Source organism: Myodes glareolus, chromosome 17, assembly GCF_982192425.1.
Source record: "Myodes glareolus chromosome 17, mMyoGla1.1, whole genome shotgun sequence".
Taxonomy (NCBI): domain Eukaryota; kingdom Metazoa; phylum Chordata; class Mammalia; order Rodentia; family Cricetidae; genus Myodes; species Myodes glareolus.
Window position 1 is genome coordinate 39,783,079 of NC_142042.1, and position 24,685 is coordinate 39,807,763.

The following is a 24,685-nucleotide window of genomic DNA, read 5'->3' on the forward strand; positions in this document are numbered from 1 at the left end:
GGTTTATTCTCACTCATCTTTAATTTTTTTCCTGGATTTTATAATTGTAGAACCTTCTTGATGCTTAACTAGTAGGAGTGATTTTTACTCTGATACTGTTTTGTTGTTTAATTCATAACTCTTTTATAGTGACCAGGTTTAGGAAGGTGCAAAAAAAAAAATCTACACTGACCTTGACATCCTTATATAATGTAAGGCCACCAAGGAGAAAACCCTTCTTTCTTAGGTCCTTCTAAAGTGGGTGTAGAACCACCAGAATTAAACAGCTGTACAAACCCAACCAGCCACCCGGCCTTTGTTTAGTATTATGCTCATACCGTTTATTCCAGAACCAAACTGCCCATTACTAATGCTTTCTAAAGTATTTAGAAATTTAGCATTTGCCAAAGGCATTTGTAAACAATGCCTTTAATAGGTCAAGACATGAAAGCTTGTTCTAAATTGTCAAAATAATTGAATTGTGATAGAGATCTCAATTTTTATAAAAGGGAATTTCTTCATTTGGCTCCTAGTGGAAGTGTTTTGACTCCTGCAGGATTGAAATTGGACAAATGAAATCCATTTGTAAATAACGGACAAGTCTTTGGTTTTAATTATTTGCTGATTAGAGGGTAAATTAAATGTTTGCTTTCAACTATTTTTCAAGACTAGAAAGATTTTTTTTAATTAGTTTCCACACATATAAATCAAAGCATCTTGGGTTAGCTGTAGAGATGCAAAGTGACTCTTTGCTTGATTCTCCTTATATTCTCTCTTTTTAGTTCCACGTGGTTACTGTAAAGTTGGTCCCTCGGCTGCTTTCCTGAATGGCAGCTGAGGTGCAGAATGAAGACACTTGATTTGGACTTCCCTTTTACAAAGAGCCTCACATCCGGACACTGAAACGTCATTGTTTTAGTAATAAAATTATTAAAAGAACCCTAGATAGCTCCGTGTTTGAAAAATGTGTTTTATGTTCATTAATATAAGGTAAACATTTAAAATACTGCAGACATTCTGTAACTCTATCTTGGCATTTCTTCAGCTTTTTAAAGATAGGTAGTTTATCAGAACTCTTATGGCCTCATAAGGCCTCAATGTCATGAATGTTGAGGCAGTTGTGGCATATTTAAGGGGAAAAATGCAAATCCAGGGTAATTCTGTATTTCAGCTTTTTCTCTCTGCTTGACTAGAGGTATGGGATTGGGCATGTTATCAGTCTTGGCTTCATTTTTCTCATGTGTAAATAAAGCCATCTTTCAATCTTTATACAGGATTACTGTGAGGATCAAATGATAAAGTAAATATAAATACATATTAATTAAATTATTGGACAATTACAAAAATACATTAATCATATTTCTAGCATCTACATAATTGCATGGTAAGATCTGGTTCATTTCCACTTAAATTATTTGAATTCTTGATCAGTAAGAAAGCTTATGACTGGACTACAGCCAACCTTGACACATTACTAATGATGGAAAGTTACTCAATAATATGGTATCATGGCTGGTTTGCCTTCATCTATTCCAAATATTGCTGCTTTCAAAAGTTGCAACTCAACCATTAAATCACAAGTGCCAAAGAAAAAGTCCAAATAAATAATTTTAATTATGATACATTACTTAGTGACAATAAAAATTGGCAATTTCCCCTTTAAAAGCAGAAGCACCAGTCTTAGAATGTGTAGTATGAATGGCATTGTAAGTGACATACAGAATAATGTGATGAGCAAACAATTTAGTATAGGACATACTTTCTAAAAGTAAAATGATTTCACACCCTGAAATCTGTTAGAATGGAAAAAAATGTCATGCTGCATAATAAAAAAAAGCCCCCGTGACTTTCAAAATTAACTTCAAATTAAATATACTGTACTGTTGAATAGATATATGAAAAATTAAAAAGGCTCAGTGAGTCCAAAATAGAGGGTTTCTCTCTTATACAAATATAACCCACATGGAGATTTCTTTTCACATAGTCACAGAGATTCTTTTGAGAAACTAAAGCGACTATTTTATTTAAGAATTAATTGGTTCATTTTGTCATCGTGTTTTTACTGAACACCCACACTTTGTGCTGGGCGGTAGGTGTTGGGGATACAGAAAAGAAAGCCATGGTCCTGCTCTTGAGGAGCTCACAGTCTAGTGGGGGACGGGGGAGGGGGTGGATCAGGGAGGGTGCTATTGAGTTTTCAATTTATAAAAAGTCTCAGATAACTTTATAAATTTCCTGTGTAATCAAATAAACCTTCTTATGAATGGATGGTAAAGAGAGATGACGTCCAGTGCAGGGAAAAACCATCTGCTTCAATATCATGTGACTTCTGCAAAGGCAGTGATGTGGTTCTGGAAGAGAAAAGGGAATTCCATAGTCAGAGTCCTGTGGAAACTAATTCTATAAAGTATTTCACATATTTGACAAATAACAAATATTAATTTAATAAAGACTTGTGGTCCACATGCATGCTGCCAAAACACGCAGTGCTGTTAAACTCACTTCTCGGTACTGTTATGTAATGTTAGCTAATTATATCTTTTATTCAGGATTCTTAATTAACGGAGTAGATTAAAATGTTATACCTGCTTTGCTCAAAATTAACACTCAAATTTGCGTAGACAAAAATGGGAATACCAGATGCATTAATATTCTGTGCGCTGTTAATGGACTTCAGTGTGCAGGCTGTAGCTTCAGACTAATTGCTCCCTGTGAGACAGATGGTGTAGAGTGGGGTGGGCAGGCGACTGAAATAGCATTCGGTAGTTGACAGAGCTCTACTTAAACACTGCACTTTTGATGCATGAATTCAGACTCCACACCAAAATCTGGGTTTGTTGTTGTTTTTATTTCCTATGACTACAGGATTATTTACAGCCTCCAAATGCTTTTTTGCTTCTTTTGCTTTTTTTTTTAAAAAAAGCCGTCAATTATAGAGACATAAACTTTGCAGAATGGCTAATGTTGAAATAGATTCAGGCATGTAATATGGATGCCATAGATGCTGAGATATTGTAGCAAAAAAAAATTGACAGTCTATGATTAATCCTGAAGTATGTGGAATTACTTTAAGGTCTGGAATAAATGGCAATCTTGTATCACGGCAACATTAGAAAAAGGTTCTCTCATCCACACTGTCCGTTCAAAGTGCTTTTCATAGCAGATATGTTCAGAGTTTTAGAGATAGAGACCGAGGTGTGACCATGGCAGAGTTAAAGCCCAGGCAGATGAAGAATAGGATTTACTAAATATCCATTAGCTACTGTTCTTTCAAGTTCACACCACACCAGCAGGCAAAATAATGAGGCTTGTCCTTGAGTGCAGGGGTCCCCTGAGGAAATAATCACTGTGTGCCTTAAAAGTCATTTTAGATCCTGAAATTTAGAAAATTTAAGACAATTTTGATATTCTGCGTGTCAGGACTTCCAGACATAGGTGCTGGGAACCTAGGGCTCCGTAGAGCAGCAACTGCTTCTAACCAGAGATGTCTCTCCAGGCGAATCTAAGTCCAGTTTTAATGCTTCAAAGTCTACGTGAAAAATCTTCATTTTACTATGTACGTCTCTAGGCAGTGTAAAATAATCAGGATGGCGTGTAAGTCAAGACTCATTTATTTACGACACCAGAATTTAGTGGTGGCTTCCTACTTGACAAGATCTGCCACTCACAAAATCCCTTTTTTCAAAATCAGGAGAAAAAAAAGACAAAAGAGCACTCCTGAAAAGTATTCATAAACAAAAGAGTTCAGAAAATCAATAATTTTAAGGTATTAAACTATTTCATTTTTTTAAAACGCTATATTTCTATTGAGGAAAAAAAATGAAGCAGTAATGACAACCGCAGACAAGCTAAGGGGTGGGATGAAGATCCCTGTGACTGTTGGAAGCCTGCGCAGAAGGACACAGCTCTCTGTATTTGCTCTAGCTCCGCAGCACAGCTCCACCACCAGTGCGCTGACGCGCACATACGTTTATTGCCTTAATTGGAGGTGTTCGCAGTGGCTAATCCCCATTATCCAGCCGAAGAACCTGGCAAGGCAGTCTTTATAGGACCTCCCCTGTGAATTTCCTTCTTGATCATCTTCCATACATTGGTTTTGGAACACCTACAAAATGTGGTTTACATGCGATTTAAATATTAACTTCTTCGCTTCAGTGGAAGTACTTGTTGCTTCAGAGGTCTAGGTTGCTATTGTTAGGTCACACACCATAAAAACATGCTAAAGTGATAATGTGTTCCATGACCCCCACTAACATGCCATGTGAACATCTCTCCCAAATAATTTGTAAATGAGTGTGTTAATTTAGTAGAAAGAAATGAGTAAAGTTCCCCTTTTTTTCAAGATGGCAAAAAAAGACCTCATATCTTAATACAATGTTGTCAAGTCAGCTTCAGTTTTTAACATAAAATGGGATATTTATGTTCTGATTTTTTGACTGAGGTATTTGCTTTCATGTTGAGGAAGCTGAATGGCACAGTAGACTCTACAGACAGATAGGTTGAATATCAAGTGTTTAAATGTGGCCTTCATCATAATGGGAAATTGCCAAGCAATTTGACCATCAAAATTCAGATTTCTCATACACAGAATACATGTATATGTACTTCAATGGATTTTTATTAATGTTAAATGATATATACGTGATCTTTCTTGTCCTCATTCCAACCCTCTTTTTGTGGTTTATCGATCATTTATTTGTGGTTGGTAATATTCAAAGGAGTGAGCTAAAAATAAACATTTTGAGAATTAAAGCAAAAAAAGGAAAAAAAGAATTAAAAAAATAATTAGTTGGTAGTTTTAAATAAAATTCACCATTTGTTCTTTCATCATAAAGTCCATAATTCAGAAATTGTACAACTGTAATATCCAATTCAACCTCAAAATTCAAATATTTATTACAAGAAGAATACAAACTCATTTGATGGCAAAAAACGTAACTAACGACACAAGACAATATATACTCTGTGTTTTGCTACATAAACAACAGTATTTTAATTCCAAAATCAGCAGTGTCTCCAGGCTACTTGTGCAACAGAATACATCATTTTCTAAAACACAAAGTATTTTGCATGCTGAAAACCATCTGGCTCTAAGGATTCCGAATAAGGGATCGTAGACCTACTGTTAAATCTACCAGTGAGGTCACTGTTACATGGATGCTGCCTACCCTTCACCAGGGGAAGTGGATTGCCTGTCATAATCAACAACGCTGCTATGCTACATTTTGCTATTTGCCTCCCTATTGCATTCATTGTCCGCGGTGAGACAGGGAGCATGGACAGCAGAGCAAAGAGAAAATGTCTGATTTGATGGCCTGTGCCTCTAATCCCAGCAAAAGGATAGGCTGCAGAGCTCAAGGGTGGATGTTGCTACATACCGAGCTGAAGAACAGCCTGTGCTACAGAGACTCTTTCTGAAGATACAAAAAGTCCCAATAAGATAACAAAAGTGGCACCCCAAAAGTAGAATGTGTCCTCCCCTCCCCACCAATGTGCCATGTGAAGTCTCTCTCCTAATGATTTGGAAAAAGAGTGAGATCATTTAGTAAAGAGAAATCATTTTATGTTTAATGATGAAATTATTAGAGCAATTCAGACTTGAGGCTCTGGAATTGGTGGGTCAAACTAAAAGTAAGCAATTACTGTGTTTAACGAAACTGAGAATAAGGAAAAATAAAAGCCCAGATATGAACTGCATTGGACAGAAGCACTTTTTTGGGACAACTTCTCTCTCTCTAGTGACTTTGTTTTAGTGCAAAGTTTTGTATTAATTCAGAGCTTTCCTTTAATTCAAGAATTTCCTTTTTATGCAATTAAAAGGGACTAAAAGCTACTTTCCGGAGAATCCTCCCTGCCTAGGAAATCTGTGGGAGGCTTCTTGTGGCAAGTTAATTAAACAAAAAATGGATCTAGGCTCTGCTGAGGCATTAGCTACATGAGCTTAGGAGCCTGAATAGCCATAGAAGCTGCAGCTCCCAGTCCAGATTTTTAGATGCTCTGGTGCTCATCCTGGGCTTCATACTGGAGTTTGACTAAATACAGGCACAGCCCCAGAGATTTGGATTTAATTGGTCCAAAGCCTCATACAGCCACCAGAATACAGAAAACCTCTCGTGTTGATCCTAGTGTGCAGCCCAAGTTGAGAGCTGCTGCATCGGATCTGCTAACCCATCTACATGAGGCCAAGTTCTAGTTTCATATCTAATTGCCCGGGAAACTTGATGTGCATTGCCCCCATCTCCAGATCTAAGCAGTGCCTATTGCAGCAGAATCCCTGGGCTTTCATCCCAGAACTTTACCAGTTTTGAAAGCGCTATCTATAAAAAAAAATTGTCCTTGGTGGTATAGGTATCCAAATAGTTTGTCATATCCTTCCTAAGACTCAGCACTTTTCTATCTGCCACAATTTTCATCCATATTCTCAGCTATGTTCCTAGAAATATGTCATGTTAGGAATGTAAACTCCTAGCTTCCCTCATCTAACTGCAAAATTTGAACATGTGAACACTTTTTGACTACTAATTCCTACATCATCCACCCCAGCTTCAGGTCCTAATTTTTTCTCACTCACTTGGACCCCATGATGATCTGACTATGATTAACAGCATCCCCAAACCTCTTATCCCTATGCTCTGACTTAACCTGTTGGGAAATGGTTCTCCTGTCTCTTCCTAGGTGATGCTAGGAAGTGAAGGAGGGTTTCCTCCAATGTCTTCATCTACCACATCTGTTCCACTGCCATCTGGGTCTGCTTGCAAAATAATGTCCTTCCTCACTATAATGGAAACTCAAAAGGCCTGAGGAATATATTACCAGCTTTTAATTGAGTGTTTGTTCAAGTTTCATTTATTGTAACCCTAATAGAAATCACACTGACATTCTTAGTAACTAGAACTTATCCATAAATTGTTTCTATGCTTCATTTATGCTGATTTAACCTAAGTGCAATCTTGTTTGTTTGGTTCCTTTTAACCTTTAAAAATGCTTTAGATTGGCTACATAAGCAGACACACACACACACACACACACACACACACACACACACACACACAGAGCAATCCCCAGCAGAGAAGAATATGAGGATGCAGATAAAGGAGCAGGTGCATAGTAAACTCCTTTATAACCAGTTGCTGATTAGCACCCAGAATCTTGTCTGTTTCCACAAAAATGCACTACTCAGTAAAAATCCAGATGGGCCACTTTGAAAATTCCTTTTCCAGGTGTGTGTCTCTCTCTGTGGTGTGTGTGTGTGTGTGTGTGTGTGAGCATGTGCATGTGTATCTATAATTTATGAATAAAAAATGTTTGTTAATACAAAATCTGTACATTAATATTTATGTCAGTTGCATTCATAATTTCTCTTGATCATATTCAATCTAAATGACCTCCAATCAGCTGATGGGAAGAGAAGCTGTGATACAGTCACAAAATAAAACACCTTTTGCCAGATGATGGTCGCACGCACCTTTAATCCAACCACTCAGGAGGCAGAGGCAGTCAGATTGCTTTGAGTTTGAGGCCAGCCTGACCTGCAGAGTAAGTTCCAGGAAAGGCTGAAAAGCTATACATAGAAACCCTGTCTTGAAAAACAAAAACAAACAAACAAACAAACAAAAACACCACACAAAGAACACTTCACTCTCATCAACAAAAGAATGGGTGGACAAGGACAACATATTGATACCCTCTCCCCCAAAAGCCAGACTCAAAAGCCTGAATATTATGTAAGCCTGTTTATGACAAACTAAGAAAGGCAAAGGTACAGGGACAGAAAAGAGAGCAGTGTTTGCCAAAAGGTGCTGCGGTATAATGCTCTTGTACACTCTAAAGATTTGCCATTCATATTGGTTTAATAAAATGCTGATTGGCCAGTAGCCAGGCAGGAGGTATAGGTGGGATGACCAGATAAAGAGAATTCTGGGAAGCAAAAGGCAGAGACAGAATTGCCACCCAGATACAGAGGAAGCCAGAAGAGAATGACTTACTGAGAAAACTTATCAGTTATATGGCAAAACATAGAAAAGAATTATGGGTTAATTTGTCAGAGCTAATTAATAATGAGCCCGAGTTAATAGGTAAAACAGTTTATAATTAATATAAGACTCTGTGTTTCTTTGGTACTGAATGGCTACTGGACTGAGCAGGACAGAAACTTCTATCTAAAAATAACACCTAAACGTTTGGTAAATTTCCACATAAAGCCAGAGAAAACCTTAAAAAAAAGAATTCTAGGCCGACAAGAACAGAGTCATGCACAGTTTCTTGGTAACCATCTTTTCTCTAGTAGGCTCTATTTGCTAGCAGCGAGCAAAGGTGCAGATCTTTTAAGAAAGGCTTACTGGCTCAGTGTTAGCAGGAAAAACCTTGCAGCTCTTTTAAGAATCTCTACCACCAAACATTTAAATGGCGTTTATGAGCAGCCAGCATTAGACTTCTTGGTGGTGACATGGACCTAGAAAACTCCAGAGAGTTGTGACAATAAATATGGCTCCCACCAGTACCTCCACCATGAAGATAGAATCTCAAAAAGCTAAGGAATGGGTGGAACCTGCAGCCAAGGCTGTAGCTTTAATCCTAGCCTAATCACTTAGCAGATTAAAAACTCTCCTGGTCACAAAATGGTTATAGAAATACAACTGTAGTTGTAGGCTGCTTGTTTGTTTCCCAGCCAACCAGACCTGAAATAATTACTCAGAAACTGTATTAATTATATCACTGCTTTACCAATAGGTATCTTTTCTAGCTAGCTCTTATATCTTAAATTAACCCATCTCTATTAATCTGAGCATCACCATGAGGTCATGGACTACCAGTAAGGTTCTGGCATCTGTCTCCTCCAGAGGCTACATAGTTTCTCCCTAATTCTGCCTACTCTTTCCTCCTCTATCTGCTTGGAATTTCTGCTTTGTCCTATTCTTCACTGCAATAGGTCCAAAGCAGATTCTTTATTAACCAGTGGTATCACAGCATACAGAGGGGAATCCCACATCATACAATAGAGACAGATTCAGATGGAAAAAACTCTTAATGGTTTACAGTGTGCCTAAAAATATACATAGGCTTGGGAGACAAAAGAAAAGGATAAAGAAAGTCCTTTAAAAAGAAAGAAAATAGCTAGGCATGGTGGCACATGCCTTTAATCCCAGTACTTGGGAGGCAGAGGCAGGCAGAACTCTGTGTGTTAAAAGCCAGCCTGGTCTACAGAGTGAGATCCAGGACAACCAAAGATACAAAAGGAAACCCTGTCTTAAAAAACCAAAAATTAAAAAATAAAAATAAAAGGAATAGAGTATATAAGAAAGCCATGTAAAGATGGAAAATATACAGAAAGTCTAGATATTGTATGATATTGTGTTGTCTTTATAATCAAATGCTTTTTAGCAGCTGTTGCTCATTCTTCAGCAGTCAAACAATTCAAAAAAACACAATAACATACAATATCTAGACTTTCTGTATATTTTCCATCCTTACATGGTCCTTGGGCAGTAGAGGAGAGGGTGCCTGAACTGGCCTTGTCTCATAGCCACACTGATGAATATCTTCAATATCACCATAGAACCTTCATCCGGCGATGGATGGAGATAGAGATAGAGATTCACATTGGAGCACTGGACTGAGCTCTCAAAGTCTAGTTGAAGTGAAAAAGGAATGAGAAGATGAGAAAGGAAGTCAGGACCACAAACGGTTCATCTACCCACTGAAACTGTGTGACTGATCTAGTGGGAGCTCACCAAGGCCAGCTGGACTGTGACTGAACGAGCATGTGATCAAACCAGACTCTCTGAATGTGGTTTGACAATGGGACTGACTGAGAAGCCAATGATAATGGCACTGGGATTCAATTCTATTGTATGTACTGGCTTTTTGGGATCCTAGTCAGTTTAGATGCACACCTTCCTAGACCGAGATGGAGGCAGGGAGGGCCTTGGACTTCGCACATGGCAGAGTACTTTACTCTCTCTTAGAACTGGAGGGGCAGAGGGTAGGTGAGTAGGGGAGCAGGAGGGAAATGGGAGGAGGAAAGGAGGTGGAAATTTTGAATGTTATTGCTAATAAAGCAATAAAAAAGAACACACACAAATATATGCAGACATATACAAAGTATATATATATGTGTGTGTGTATTTGCATAAGAATAAAAATGAATAAATCAATAAATACTGCTGGATAAACCCAACCTATATATTTTGAAAATATCTTGACTTCAAATTTTATGTCAAAAGATACATTACTTTGGAGAAGAGGTTTTGCTTTTGTTTTCAAAGGAAATGAGAGGCTGAGGCTTCATTCTTGATTAAGAAAAATAAAGTTTGATCAAGGAAGACCCCCTTGAAAAAATCTTTAATGGGAACACATGGTCCAGATGATCTACCATTTCAGAGTACCTCTGTAGCAGTTTCTTATGAGTTCTACATCCAGAATAGCTTCAAGACTGCTGGCTGAGATGATCAAGTCTCACAGAATACTCGAATCGGGACTTGACCATAAACCTAAATTTTCTTTGGGTCCCCATAAGATTATCAGTGCCCCCAATCAGCAGGAAGTAGTCTAGAAAACTATACCCACATTCCTAAAAATTTGTTTATGGATGTTTGTCTTTATTTAGTGTGATAGTTACAAGTTGTTATGGAAAATGGTAGGGAAAAAAGCTAAACAAAGGTGATTAGATTCAGGGTTCTTGTTTTGAAAATAAAAAGGAGAAAGTGCTGTAGGACAAAGCTCTTGTACACTTCAAAGATTTGTCACTCATATTGGTTTAATAAAACGCTGATTGGCCAGTAGCCAGGCAAGAAGTACAGTTGGGGCAACCAGACAAGCAGAATTCTGGGAAGACAAAGGCAAAGAGTCAATCACAACCCAGATGTAGAGAAAACAAGAAAAGAATGCCTTATTGAGAAAAGGTACCAAGTCACATAGCTAAGCATAGATAAGAAGCATTTTTAAAAAAATCAGTAGGAACACATACCAAGACAAAATGCCACAAAGTTCATTGCTGTTTCAAATACTAATCCATTTTTTTAAAAGTAACCGTGCTTTATTTGTTCCAGTATTCATTTGGATAAAGTTCTGTGTGCATAAAAAATTGATGATGAAAAAAGAATTATGGGTTAATTTAAGTTGTAAGAGCTAAATATGATAAGCATGAGCTAAAAACTTCTTCCTTTCCAATTCGGATCCCCTTGGTCCCCTTATGTCGTATTGCTATTGTTAGAACTTCTAGCACTATATTGAAGAGGTATGGGGGGAGTGGACAGCCTTGTTCCTGATTTCAATGGAATAGCTTTGAGTCTCTCTCTGTTCAGTTTGATGTTAGCTGTCGGCTTGCTGTAAATAGCTTTTATTATATTTAGGTATGATCCTTGTATCCCCAATCTCTTCAACACCTTTATCATAAAGGGATGTTGGATTTTGTCAAATGCTTTTTCAGCATCTAACGAGATGATCATATGGTTTTTTTCTTTCAGTTTATTTATATGATGGATTACATTGATAGATTTGCATATGTTGAACAAACCCTGCATCTCTGGGATGAAGCCTACTTGATCATAATGGATAATTTTTTTAATGTGTTCTTGGATTCGGTTTGCCAGGATTTTGTTGAGAATTTTTGCGTCAATGTTCATGAATGAGATTGGCCTGTAATTCTCTTTCTTGGTTGTATCTTTATGTGGTTTTGGTATCAGGGTAACTGTAGCTTCATAAAAAGAGTTTGGCAATGACTCTTCTGTTTCTATATTGTGAAATACCTTAAGGAGTATAGGTATCAGCTCTTCTTGGAAGTTCTGGTAGAATTCTGCATTGAAACCATCTGCCCTGGGCTTTTTTTGGTCGGGAGGTTTTTGATAACAGTTTCTAATTCTTCGCGACTAACAGGTCTATTTAGATTGTTCACCTGGATTCTTTCCTTAGTGTTATTAGTTTTCAAGGAACGTCAAGTATGTAGTACGTCTTTCACTTTTACCTTGTGTATGGTTTACTCACCCATATTAAATTTTCAAGTATTTATTCAAAGAAAAGTTTCCTTAAACTGTGCCCTAAGATATGAAGAAGATTAGATAATACTGTCACTGCTCTGCTGACTGCTGTGCTCTAGAAGACAGATCTTGGTGGGGAGTCTTCTCGACTTGGGTCACTTTCTTTCTTGTTAATTTATTCTTTAGTCTATCTTTTTAAAGGAAGAAAATACTTTTAATTTTGAAGATATGTATGTGTATATAACCATGTATGAGTTTGTGCACATGAGTGCAGGTACCTGCCACTCAGAGGTGTAAGATCCCCTGAAACTGTGTTTTAGGCAGCCTAAGCCTCCTAACACTGATGCTGGGACTAGAACTTGGGTCCAATCTAACAGCAGTGTTTCCTTTTAATTGCTGAGCCGTTTCTCCAGCTCTCTCTGTAACTCTATCTCAATCTACCTGTTTTTACTTTCCTCAGCATGGATTTTATTCCTTGTTTATGATTTCTAGAGTTGGTTTTAATTCACCAAGCCACCACATGAGTTTCTTCACTGCTTTCTAATCATACAGGTTATAATTTACCTTTCATTCCTGTTCTATTTAATTTCCTGTTCTGTGGAAAGGAGATACCAAGGCCAATAAATGTAGTCCAATTTCTTATTGTGTGTGTACAGGGGCAGGGTGTTGTAGAGTGTTTGCGCATATGTGTTCGTTTGTATGTGTGGGTGTACGGACACTTGTTAACATGTGCAGAGGCCAAAAGTCAACACTGAATGGCATTTTTCAATCCCTTATTTTTTAAATAGAGTTGCCTCCTAAAAGCAGAGATCCTCAAATGATTAAAATAGCTACCTGTTTCTGGCATCCCAGCACCAGTGTTACAGACACACATGGCAGCACCTGCCTTTTGTGTGCATGCCAGAGATCCCAACTCACCCCTCATGCTCGTGAACCAAGCAGGCTACTAACTGTACCTACCACCTTTGCTCCATCTCCCTCCTACCCATTCTTGCCTGGGCAATAAAACGCATCACACTGTCCCTCATGCTTGTCACAATGTCACACCAAGGGATCTAAATTCATGTTCTGATCACCCCCACTTGGTATAAAGTATATTTAGCTCAGTTAAATTTCCTAAAATGTGGGAGAAAGGATTCAGGAACAATCTAAACATTTCCCTTATGGAATCTTCAACTTCTTTCTGAGTTAAGAAACTGCAAGATGTGGCTTTCTGTCCTCATTTAGAGAATAAGAAGATAGTATGTGTGAGGAGATTCAGACCATGGGCATTTTTAGTAAGATAACTTTATTACTGTATAGTTTCATTCAGTGTTTGCTGACCCACTATATATCATGGTTATGTGCAGCCTCATTTCTACTCCATAAAGTTGGTAGGGTAGATGAAGCCAATTGTTTCTCTTGCTTTTGATCTGCTTGGTTAATTTTAAACATTTGTTTTTATTTATATGTTTGAGTGTTTTTTTCTACATGTATATGTAACCACATGTGTGTCTGGTACCCACAGAATAAAAAAAAGATTGTATCTTTTCTTGGGAGACTCTCTGGAGCTAAAGACCATTGTGAATTGCCACGTGAGTACTGAGAACCAAACCTGGGTCTTCTGGAAGAGCAGACAGTGCTCTTAACCACGTATTCATCTTGCTTTATTGGTATTTATTGTTTTGAATGAACGTAATTACCCACTCAGTTTGGTTATCCCCATTTCATTTAAAAAGAATTCTTTCATTTGGAATGAATCAAGACCAAAGTTTAGAGTGGGGGAAGTATTTCCCTCAACATGGGTTTATCTATGCTGTATTTGGTAGACATTCCTAAAATCTGCAGTAATTCGCTTTGATAATCAACTATTATGATATCAAGGCCTTGCTTATTCTTCCTAAAAATAGGAGGCAAAAGACAGCAGAACTATAAATTATTGCATCATCATTTCCTAGAAGAAAACACAGATCCTTGATTCTTAGATTCCCAAGGGGAATTAGTGTTTCGAGTTTCTGGAAACATCCCGAAGCTAACAACACTGCCAATTCTGCTGGAAATGAGCCTTGAAGGAGGAAGCAAACAGAATGAGTTTGGGAGATTGGGAGGTGTGGTATCCAAAGAGAGTTAATTCCCTGGGTATGAGACAGTAGAAACTTTAAGAGAGCTTATAAAGGAAAGATGCCAGCATATGAAAAGCCATAGTCTCTGTACTGATAGGACTTAAGATGACTGCAGGTGGACCAAGGAAATCTGAACCCTGAAGTGAGTACATGGGAGCTACAAGCAAGATTTCTGTGTTTAATTTGGCAGAGAAACATTTCAAAAGGAAATAGAAAAGGGATATAAAGTGTCCTGGAGAGATTTTTGTTTTTTCCTAAGGAATTTTGGTCAGTCTGAACATATCAATTAATGGGATTAATGAGGAAGTAGAACCTTCTAGTAATCAGCTCAAGAAAACAGGGTATTTTAAAACTGTAATCATCTTTAGTTGTGCATTTATTCATCAATAGCGCATAGCATAGCATCTGCTTATAGATAGAAAGATGGAGGAAGTGAAGGGAGAAAAACAGAGAGGGGGAGAACTAGAGTCAGAAAAAAGAGGGGAAACAAAGAAAAAGGAAGGTTTGGGAATGGACATGATGTCTTGTTTCCCACTCTCATTTTCTCTTAAGGTCTGAGCATTATTGTATTTGTTCTTTCATGGTCTCGGCCTATTTTTCTGTCTGTCTCTGCCTCTGCCTCTCTCTTCTCTGTCTCCATCTTCGTCTGTATCTGTGTCTCTATGTATCTCTTGTCTCTGTGTATCTCTGTCTCTCTGTTTCTCTCTCTGCCCCTCTCTCTCCCCCTCACCTCACCATATCTTCACTCCTCTACAGATAGTAGAGGTGAATATCTTGTGTGGTATTTTGAATAACAGTCTTCACTATGCACATATACAAGATTTTATATACATAACAATTCTTTTGCATCAAGTGTGGTGGCAGACACCTACAATACTAGAATTTAGATGAAAGCAGGAGGATCAGAATTTCAAGATTGTCCTAGGCTATATGAAAAATTTGAGACCAACTTGGGTTACATAATACCCAGTTTCAAGCACCTTAACCCCACCAAAATTTATTTTTAAAATGCTTTACAATAGATTTTTTTTGTATTTTGATGTACCTGTTGCATTTTATCACTGTAATAATAATAATAATAATAATAATAATAATAATAATAATAAGCCTTGTTGAGTTTCACAGGTACCAGACACTGTTCTAAGTATTCTGTGACTAACTTAAGGAACTCTTATATTGGAATCTTTTAAACAAGTTTCCAAAAAGAATCATTCATTTCATAAAGTGATATGAATGTTCAGACTTACTTAACTTTGAGACAACCGTTACTCTTCCTCATAAGTGATAGTATTCCACCAAATGAAAAACTACCTACAATTAAGGAATAAATCACTGGCATAGAAATAAAATGTCCTTGTATATTATAATTATACAGTAAGTATAAATTCATCAAATGCATGCTTGGAACATAAGAGGTTTATAAGTTTATGTAACTTCCAGAAGAAGCACACAAACGTGAAAGCAAAACAATGACATAGCATTATATTAAAGCTTTTGGCCCTGCCCAAACACCAGTGTTAACAAAAGCCTCCTCATCTCCCATTACAGGAACAGTGTTAAGGAGTAAATTACATTCTCCAATTTTCACATATTGAAATCAAAGCACTTGAGAAATTTTTACATGACCACCCTCTTGTTTTGGGAGAAAAAAAAGAGTAGAAGGCTCTTGAACTTCCTTCATGTGACTGCCCTCTGGCTCTGGATGAGGAACAGAAATGCATGGCCTCTTAGCAGTGAAAATTCAAAGGGTAGAATAAAATAGGCTTCCAGGAAATTCCTAGGATGCCTGCCGTGATTCTCCCACAATGTGGTCAGGGATACAGGCCATGTCTAATGAAGAAAGAATTCTAGTAGGGAACAGAAATAAAAAGAACAGAGAGGGTGTGGTCTTCACATATTCCAGCAAGTAAGAGAACACAGAATTTGCCTCATCTCAACCTTATTCCCCAAAGTTCTAGACTGCAACACACTGTCTAGAAGAACAAACGCACAACACCAACGCGATAGCATACCAGACCTCAAAACCAATCAAGAGAGTGATTAGTCATCCTCATAAGCAATGTTGCCACTAGTGAACTAGTGGGTCCTTCTTGCCTGGCAAGTTGGTATTGTAGCAGGCAGGATCTAGTACCAAATAAAACTACTGCTGTCCTTTCTCCCCCAGAAGCCTACATAGCACCATATAGTACTGTGAATACTAGTCAGACAGGAGAGAGTTTCCTTGTAATTCAAAACTAATTTTTCTTCCCATTAGCTAAAATAAAAGGCATATTCAGCAATAGGATCTTCGCCTCAAGTGTTGATGGGCAACCAAGAATAAGGCAGCAACCTGTGTTATTTTAATGTTTCCCTGAACGATCACTTACATAAAGGTAAGCCATAGTGACATGATGTTTTTCATGTAATAACATATCTTCTAGCATGTACACAGATGAGAAGTACTGCTTTTCAAACTCACCTTAGTTCTAGAAAATTAGTATTTTACTTATTTACAAACTAGTAAAATTTCATAAGCTTTTTCCGTACATCCTTAATTCTGCTTAATTCACCACCTTCTGGTCTTCCTTTTGTCCTGTGTCCTGTGCTCATCTCCACATAAATTTTTAGCTCAAAGTATGCTCTTTTTTCATATCACTTCTTGTACTATGAGCTCTTACTAAATGTTTTACTGGTTTTGCAAGATCACATACATTTCATTTTGGTTCAGCCTTCCCCGGTCCCTCATTTCTCCATTCTCAGTGCTCCACTATCCACTAGAACCCTTCTTTCTCAGCATTGCCCCTCTTTACTTTCATTTCAGCTCTATTCTAAAAATTTCTGCTTCCCAAAGTCATTTTTTTTCTGACTTGTTTCTAGTTTCCTGGATTCCATATACTCCAGGTTCAAAATAATTTGAAGCTAAGAATCCACATACAAAAAAGAATACATGGTCTTCATTATTAGGGACCTGGGTCACCTTACTCAGTACATTTATTTTTTTCATTTCTATACTTTTTATGCATAGTCAATGAGCTTAGATTTCTTTATAGTTGAATAATATTTCACTGTGTATGTGGGTTTGTGGCCTGCTTCACAGGAGAGAATTCATGCCAGGTACTGTAAGCGTGTTCAAATCCCATGGTTAGGGAATTCACTGGACCTAGAGGAGCACCTACTAAAACTGTTTTTTCCAAATGGTCATGTTGTCAAATTGTCTTCTAAATGCGTATGGCTATGTTAGTCAACCTGTGATGCGCCTCATCTTGGTTACAGGTGCTTTCTATTGCAGTGGAAATCAGTTAATCCAGAGACTCATTATCTAAGAATGAACGATCGATCATGAGTGCTCAGCCACAGGCAGGACCTCTGTATCAGCTCTTTCCTGCATATGTCTCAGGGAACATTATGGAAGATGGGGTGGTGCTGCGGGAGCATCTTCCACTGCTTCAGCCAATAGTCACTGAAGCACGAGCCCACGGTGCTGTGGGAGTGCCTTCTGCTCCATCAGCCAATAGCCGCTGAAATACCAGCCCACTGGGGCGTGGTATATTTCTCTTTTAAAAAGAGCCACAGAGCTCGGCTGGGGTCTCTTGGTTCCGGCACTTGGTCCCGGCTCCTGCTCCAGCAACTAGGCTCCCTTCCTGATGGTTTATGGTTTATGTAAGTTTTACCCCCCAAAATAAATAACCCCTTATAACATAACTGGTGTGGAATTGGTTCGCCGTTAGGGTGGAAAAAAACCAGAGGATGAGGAGAAAGGCTGCACCTTGCTGTCTTGGATCTACATGATGTGGCTGCTTTTTACGGGAACTCTAGGCAGCTGTGCTAACCTGCACAAGTCAAGCCAGTTAAAATTTCTAGCACTAGGTGGGGAAGAGCTCCTTAGGCCCCAGTCCTACCTGAAGAGCATTATAGTTAATTGATGCTGCAGGAGAAAGAATCACTTTTCTTTATGGGTTGATCACTAGTACGTTAGCCATGTCTCGTGGATGATTCCACACACGGGGGAAGCACAAATTGGACATAGTGGGGTTTTTTTCTAAAGTAATTTAAAAAGGAGGACGTGAAATTGAGAGGGAGATGTAATGGGGATCCTTGAAAGTGTAGCACTGAGAGACTAATGAACGGATACGACACACAGGATTAATCTAAACACATGTGAGCACATGGGATCTTTCCCCAAGAATACCATTTTCCATAAATAGAACAAAGTGCATTGGTACCTGGGCTATGCTGGGACACATGCTTACCAGTGTCCTACTGACCTCATGAGTCTTAAAGTGTGCTAAGATCACACCCTACCCTACACATTGACTTCTGCTCATTCAAAAATAAAACATTTGCTTTTGTTATAGTAAAGAGTATCTTATGGTTTATTCTACACATGATAAGGCAGAGTGAGACATTGTCTGAGGGGAAGGAGAGAGCAGCAGGAGAGAGGTACAAATGAGAATAAAGCATAAAGACATAAGAATTTGAGAAAAAAACAAGGAAGGAGTACATGGGAAGAGCTGAAGAGAGGAAAGGAAAGAGAGAAATGATGTAATTATATTTTAATTTAAACTAAAAATAACTTATTAAAATATGTGAGCCCGAGGCTGGAAAGAAGCTGTGAGCTAGCCCTTGAGTAATCATTTAACTAATTACAATTGCAAAGAACCACAGCAGCATTTAGGAAACATACCCTATCTGGTTCACAGAAGTTGCAAGAACAATTTTTGGAAAGTACTTGACTTCTTGCTCACAGGGACACCCACTGAGACATGAACCCGCTGTTTCAAACAATATCTGTGCACAGACTCAGCCCATCCTAACCCTCAGTACCTCTTCCATCAAAGAAGCACAGCAGGAGTTGAGGAGCTGCCTGATCCTTGTGCACTGAGGTTCAGTGTATGTCTCCCATACACTGAAGCACTTTCCTATTGACATAGAACATGGGAGAAATGGAGTATACTTTATTAAAAAAGAGATATCTTTGAAAATAAATGTGTCTTTTTTTCTGCCAATGTGTGAGGCCAATGAACAGCATTTATTAGACACTCTAGCAAAGTGCTGAATGAGTTCTCTGCATAGTTACCAAGCTTCTAGCATGAGAGATATCCATGGGTACTTTAAATGAAGTATGAATTTTCTAAGATGATCTTTCCAGTGATACATGCTTGCTAAATGACACCTTAGCTTCTGAGGTTAAGTAGGCAAACTAGTAACTGCACACTTTCTGAATACGCAAGCAGAAATAACTGTTGAGTTTGGTCTAGAACAGAAGTCATGGGTCACCTGCACAGATGCCACCTTTTCCAAAGGGCTTTCTACTCGAGGAATGTTGATCATCGGCATCCGGGCCACATTGTCCCTGTGCATGTGCCCATTTTCTGGTTGTCTTCCTTTGAAATTATTTACCACGCACACAACCTAAAATTTTAGGAAACAATTGCCATTAAGTAAGTCATGCATCCTGCAACTATCAACATTCTGAGAAGTTTAATAACACTCCTTATAGCAACCAAGATTTAAAATTACCTAAATGTTATACAAATAAAACTTTACATCCAGATTTACAATGAATAAATTTGAATAGCTATTCCAATTCAGATAGGTTCAAGAAAATTTACCGATGAATATGTATCAGAATGAATGATGACAATTCTGCTATTCCAAAATGTTCATTAATGTATAGACACTATTCAATCCGATCCAAAATTAACACCATAACCTTATAAAAAAAACTCACAGCAAGCTAACCTCTCCCTAATGTGACTAACCTACAACTTAATTTTCATTCTTCTTGTTTCTCACTATGTCAAGATTATTACATTCACACTAATCCTTGACAGTTGGCACTCTCTAATAATATCCATTTAATTATACTGGTCTATTGTCTATTGTGTCTCATATATATGTAAGAATTGAACAATAGCTTACCAAAGCGACTACTGAAACAGAAGACCCTTCACATAAAGGAAATTGACCTTCATTTTAACTGATTCTATTCTAGAGGTGAAAGAATGTGAACCAAAGCATGCATGAAAATTAAATTCTTGCAATGCTAAAAATACACATTTTTAACTCATATCCTCAAGTTTCAGATGTAGTAGGTGAAAAATAGGGTATAGAAGACAGAACATTTAAATGCATTCCAGAAGTTTCTGTATCAGGTGAATCATATTTAAGGAATAATAATTTAAGCCACACAGAAAAATTATTTTTTATGTTGACTTTATACTAACCACTGGGTTATATGTTTGTTTTTAACCTGGGCTCTATATTCTAGAATAAATAGGACTTAACTGTAGTTCCAACCTGATACTCATTCTAAATTATGCAAATGCTATCTCCATAATGATATGTTTAAATTTTTTTCATAAATTCGTTATTGGAAGATTTTTGTTAAACTTATTAATTAATGTTCATTTTGTTTCTAAAATTGTTTAAAAATTTATTCTATTTTTTGTGTATGAGTATGTTGCTTGCATACATGGGTGTGTGGCATATACATGCTTATTGCCAAAGAAGGTCAGAAGAGGTCAGATGGCCTGGAACTAGAGCTTCAGGAGATTGTGGGCCAACGTGTGAGTGCTGGGAATAAAACATAGGTCCTCTGCAAGAACAGCCAGTGCTCTTACCACTGAGCCTTCTCTTCAGCTACATTATTGCCAAGTAATTCTAAATACCAATTAAATCTTGGGTGATCCATTCTTGAATAAAATATACAAGTGTGTGAAATAATAACATACACTATGATACTTTATATCACAAACAGTATTTCATTTCAAGCTGTGATTTACTTTTTTTTAAAAAACCTTACTGTGTCCTAGAAGAGTTATAGGTTAAAAATATAGATCAAACCCCAAAACTGAAATACCACAGCTTTGTGGTATTTAACTTTAAATAGGGGCTTGAAGGTTGTTATTTAGTATGTCTTTTCTCTTATGAAGTTGTCATTTTCATGATCCCACAAAAGACTAAAAGAAATTGATTGCTCAAGAAATAGAGTCAGAATATTTTGCATAGAAAGAGGAGATATTAAATAATGTAGCAAATATTTTTGATGTTGTGGGGTCATAGTCGATGGCAACTACTCAACTCTTCCCTTTTGAAGGGAAAGCAGCAATTCCATTTGTTCAAAAGAGAAAAGACATGTTGACAGTCTGATAAACTGCACTTACTAAAAGAGGCAGCAGATCAAATTTGGTCTGAAGGCTAAAACTGATGAATGAGCGCTGTTCTAACACACAAAGGATAGATTTGATAACTTTGGGTAACAACTTCAATGAAACAAAGAGTTTCATATCCATATCATAACACACACTTTCAGAAATCACTCTCCTAGCATATGTTCAGGAAAGATCTCTTACTTCAACTCAGAGTTCACTAAATCCACTAGTCTATCTACACAGCTTGTCTAAAAGGTGTCTTTCTCAGCATTCCATGTGCTGGGATTACAGACATGCACATGGCTCTCTGAGCATTTTCATGGTTTCTGGAAATCAGAACTTCTCACGTGTGCACCAAGTGCTTCTAGCTTTGCCATGGATGTCTTCCCTGAGCCATAGACTTGGCAAGCTCACTGTTTCAAAGAGTTTGTCTTCCCTATGCTCACACAGAACTCTGAATCTTTCTGTCAGAGTAGCAGTCTCAGTATGACATTTCATAGAGGCTAAGAAAGTACATTGACTCATGTCTCATCTAAGACACAAATCGGGAACCCCATCTGAAGGCTGCTGCCTTTGTACCCCACCTGTCACAGGGAGCGACATCACTACAAATTGTCAAATTGTATGGTGTATATCTTTAATTAAAAGTTAATTTCTGCTGGGTGGTGGTGGCACATGCCTTTAATCCCAGTACTTGGGAGGCAGAGGCAGCCAGATCTCTGTGAGTTCAAAGTCAGCCTGGTTTACAAGAGCTAGTTCCAGTATAGGCTCCAAAGCTACAAAGAGACCCTGTCTCAAAAAGACAAAAAAACAAAGTTAATTTCCTATCAAACGCTGTGTTTAATATTAATGGCTTCCACTCATAAGTTTACATTCTCCTAAAAAGATTACACTAATTAACCACCACCACACATACTTTTGGTTTCTCTATGTTGTATTAACAATACATTTTTATGTGTTCACTTTTTTCTTTTCATAATTATTACATTATGTACTTTGTGGGGCAAAACAGTATTGGCTCCTGATTTGGTCTCAGTTTTTAATCTGTAAAGTGAGGACGATATATTTCAATAAAATGCTGTAGTGATTGTTACTCTTACATAAGCTCACATACAAGCTATTATTGGGATCAACAAAGCTGAACACTTCTGCTTAACAATTCCATCTCTCATGTTTGGGAGAGGTGAGGTTTTTAAGTTATCCATTTTTTGTAACAATAATTATCAGCAACTGCTGCTCAAGAATTAGTTTTGCATTTTGCTAAGCGTGATGATTCTACTCTTTACCCTTGAGCAAAATGTACAGGGGTACAGACAGATTTAGGACACAACGTAATTCCTTGTAAGATTCTAACAGTGCACACTGATACATATAGAAATTAAGGGGGAGCTGAGAAGATATTGACAGTTACAGCCTAGAAAATGTGGGACTTATCTGAGTCAAATCTTAGCAATGTAGAAGACTGGAATATTTGTGTAAGAGCTGGGCATGATAAGCAATGCTACAATGCTATGTTTACTACACATGAGAATTCATTGAGTCTTTTAAAGAACTCAGGGTAACAAATTTAACATTCATTTATGCTGCCCATATACAAGACCATATTTCAGATACATGAAAAGATAAGCAGTGAACAAAGCAAACAGAAATATTTCTCCACCATGGCTTATTTGCAAGAGAAATACCCGATGTGGTGTCTAGGAGTTGCAATGTGTTAGTGGGAAACACAAAAAAGGACTAAGGAGAGAAGATGTTCTGAGTGTGGTTTGGGGAAGGTTTCACTGTTTGATGGATAGTGAGCTGTGAGTGTTGTGTGTGGGGTCACACACATGCAAAGGCAGGACTCAGATATCCTTTTTTCTCACTTGCAACTGAAATATACAAAAGAAGGGGCATTCCCCCAGAACATATGTGTAGGAAGGGCAGCCTTGTTTTTGACAAGGGAAGAGGGTTGATTGTGATTCCATGAGTTGGATTCATGTACACAGTGAAAAGTGCAGGATACTTTTCACTAGCAAGTAAGCCATCAGATCATCGTGGACCCTGGAAATGCAGTAGAATGACTGGAGGTGAGGCATCAGGGAAGGTTTGTTTTGCCTTGTTATTGACAATGTATTATTGCAATAATTGCAATACAGGCCAAACCAGCAAGGTGATGGTGTGAGGGATATCTGTAGGAGTACATGGGAAAGGAAGCACACAGTTCTGGTTAGAAGGACTGATATAAGACACAGAAGGAATAATTGGGAAGTGGAAATGAACTTGAAGTGGATGAGTCACTGGTTGTTGGGGTTGAAGTGGGAGAATGAGTCAGAGGTAAATGCTAGGTGTAGATAAAGAACAAGACAGCAACTTGGAGTAGACTGATTTAATTTTATTTCAGACTCATTTTAGAATCCTAAAACACTGCAAGATAATTGCAGGACATTTGCAAGCCAGAGTTGGAGTGGCTGCACAAAATTCAAAATAAATGCTCTACTAGATTATCCAAATAAGGAATCTGGGAGTCATCCCAAGTTGCTTCCTGTCCCTCATCCACATCATCTTGTGTTCCCACAGGCTCTCTTTCTTCCCTTTCCCTTCCAAAGATTCTCTCTTCTTTCTGTGTCTCTATGGTCCAGTTTAGACCCTGATTTCCCTGGTTCTTCATAACACGTCTCCTCCATCTTCACTGTAGTGTTATGCTAGAGCATATTTTTAAAGCACAGGTCTCAAATGGCAAAAGGTAGTGAGCGGAAGCAAACTACCACTTATGGAAGTGTGCTTTACTAGTTCCCGTGGCCGTTCACTAAGCATGTACTACTTTGCTTAACCTTCTGCAAGTTCAAGAACAAGCCTTCAGGGAGGTTGTGATTGTCCTCATTTAAAGAGGTATACAGGAGCACAGAACGGCTCAATAAAGTACTCGATCGGACAAATTGACTACATGAATAAACTTGGACTCAAACAAGTCCCTTCGATTTCTACTCTTTTGAAGGCAGGGCATACTAACTCACCTACATTTTAAACAAAAGTCCACATTATTCTTCTGGCACACAAAACTTTTCCACGGCTCTAACCTTCATGATGGGAGACTAGTACCATTCCGGGAAGCTGTGCTTTCTCATTCATAAGCTGTGTCCTGGGCCTGTGGTATAAGAGCTCCACGCTCACTGTCTTTATACAGGCTTCCATGTTGTCTCTGTGCCCCATGTTTTGTTATCATTCCTTATGTAGAATCCAGACCTATCCTCTTTATAACCTCCCCAGGTTGATGTTTCACGTCTTCCTAACAGGTCTGGCACCCCAATAAAGTTAATATCTCCAGTACCTATTAGTAAATTATATGTAATCCTTTATAAAGTACAATGACTGTTTTCCTAATGGTTGTCTCTTTTTGTTCTCAAATATTTCTTCACATCTCCAAGTTCGGTATTTGTACTAGAGTAAGAACTTGGCAGCATTTTATTTTATGGTGGAAAACAGGGAAGGAGAGTTTAAGGGAATAGGCTCATCC

The 24,685-nt window shown here is 38.0% G+C and overlaps 1 protein-coding gene across 1 annotated transcript in view; it reads right to left on the bottom strand.

Annotated features, from left to right (window-relative positions):
- Positions 1 to 1,569: 1,569 nt before the first annotated feature.
- The window catches only part of Plppr5 (phospholipid phosphatase related 5), a 109,646-nt gene continuing 86,530 nt past the window's right edge, over positions 1,570 to 24,685 (bottom strand). Inside the window, exons 5-6 of the mRNA XM_048456953.3 lie at positions 19,313 to 19,447; positions 1,570 to 2,330 (exon numbers count right to left, since the gene is read on the bottom strand). Coding sequence (XP_048312910.3) covers positions 2,298 to 2,330; positions 19,313 to 19,447 — 168 coding nt within the window. The 3' untranslated portion in view covers positions 1,570 to 2,297. The remainder of the gene's footprint in view (positions 2,331 to 19,312; positions 19,448 to 24,685) is intronic.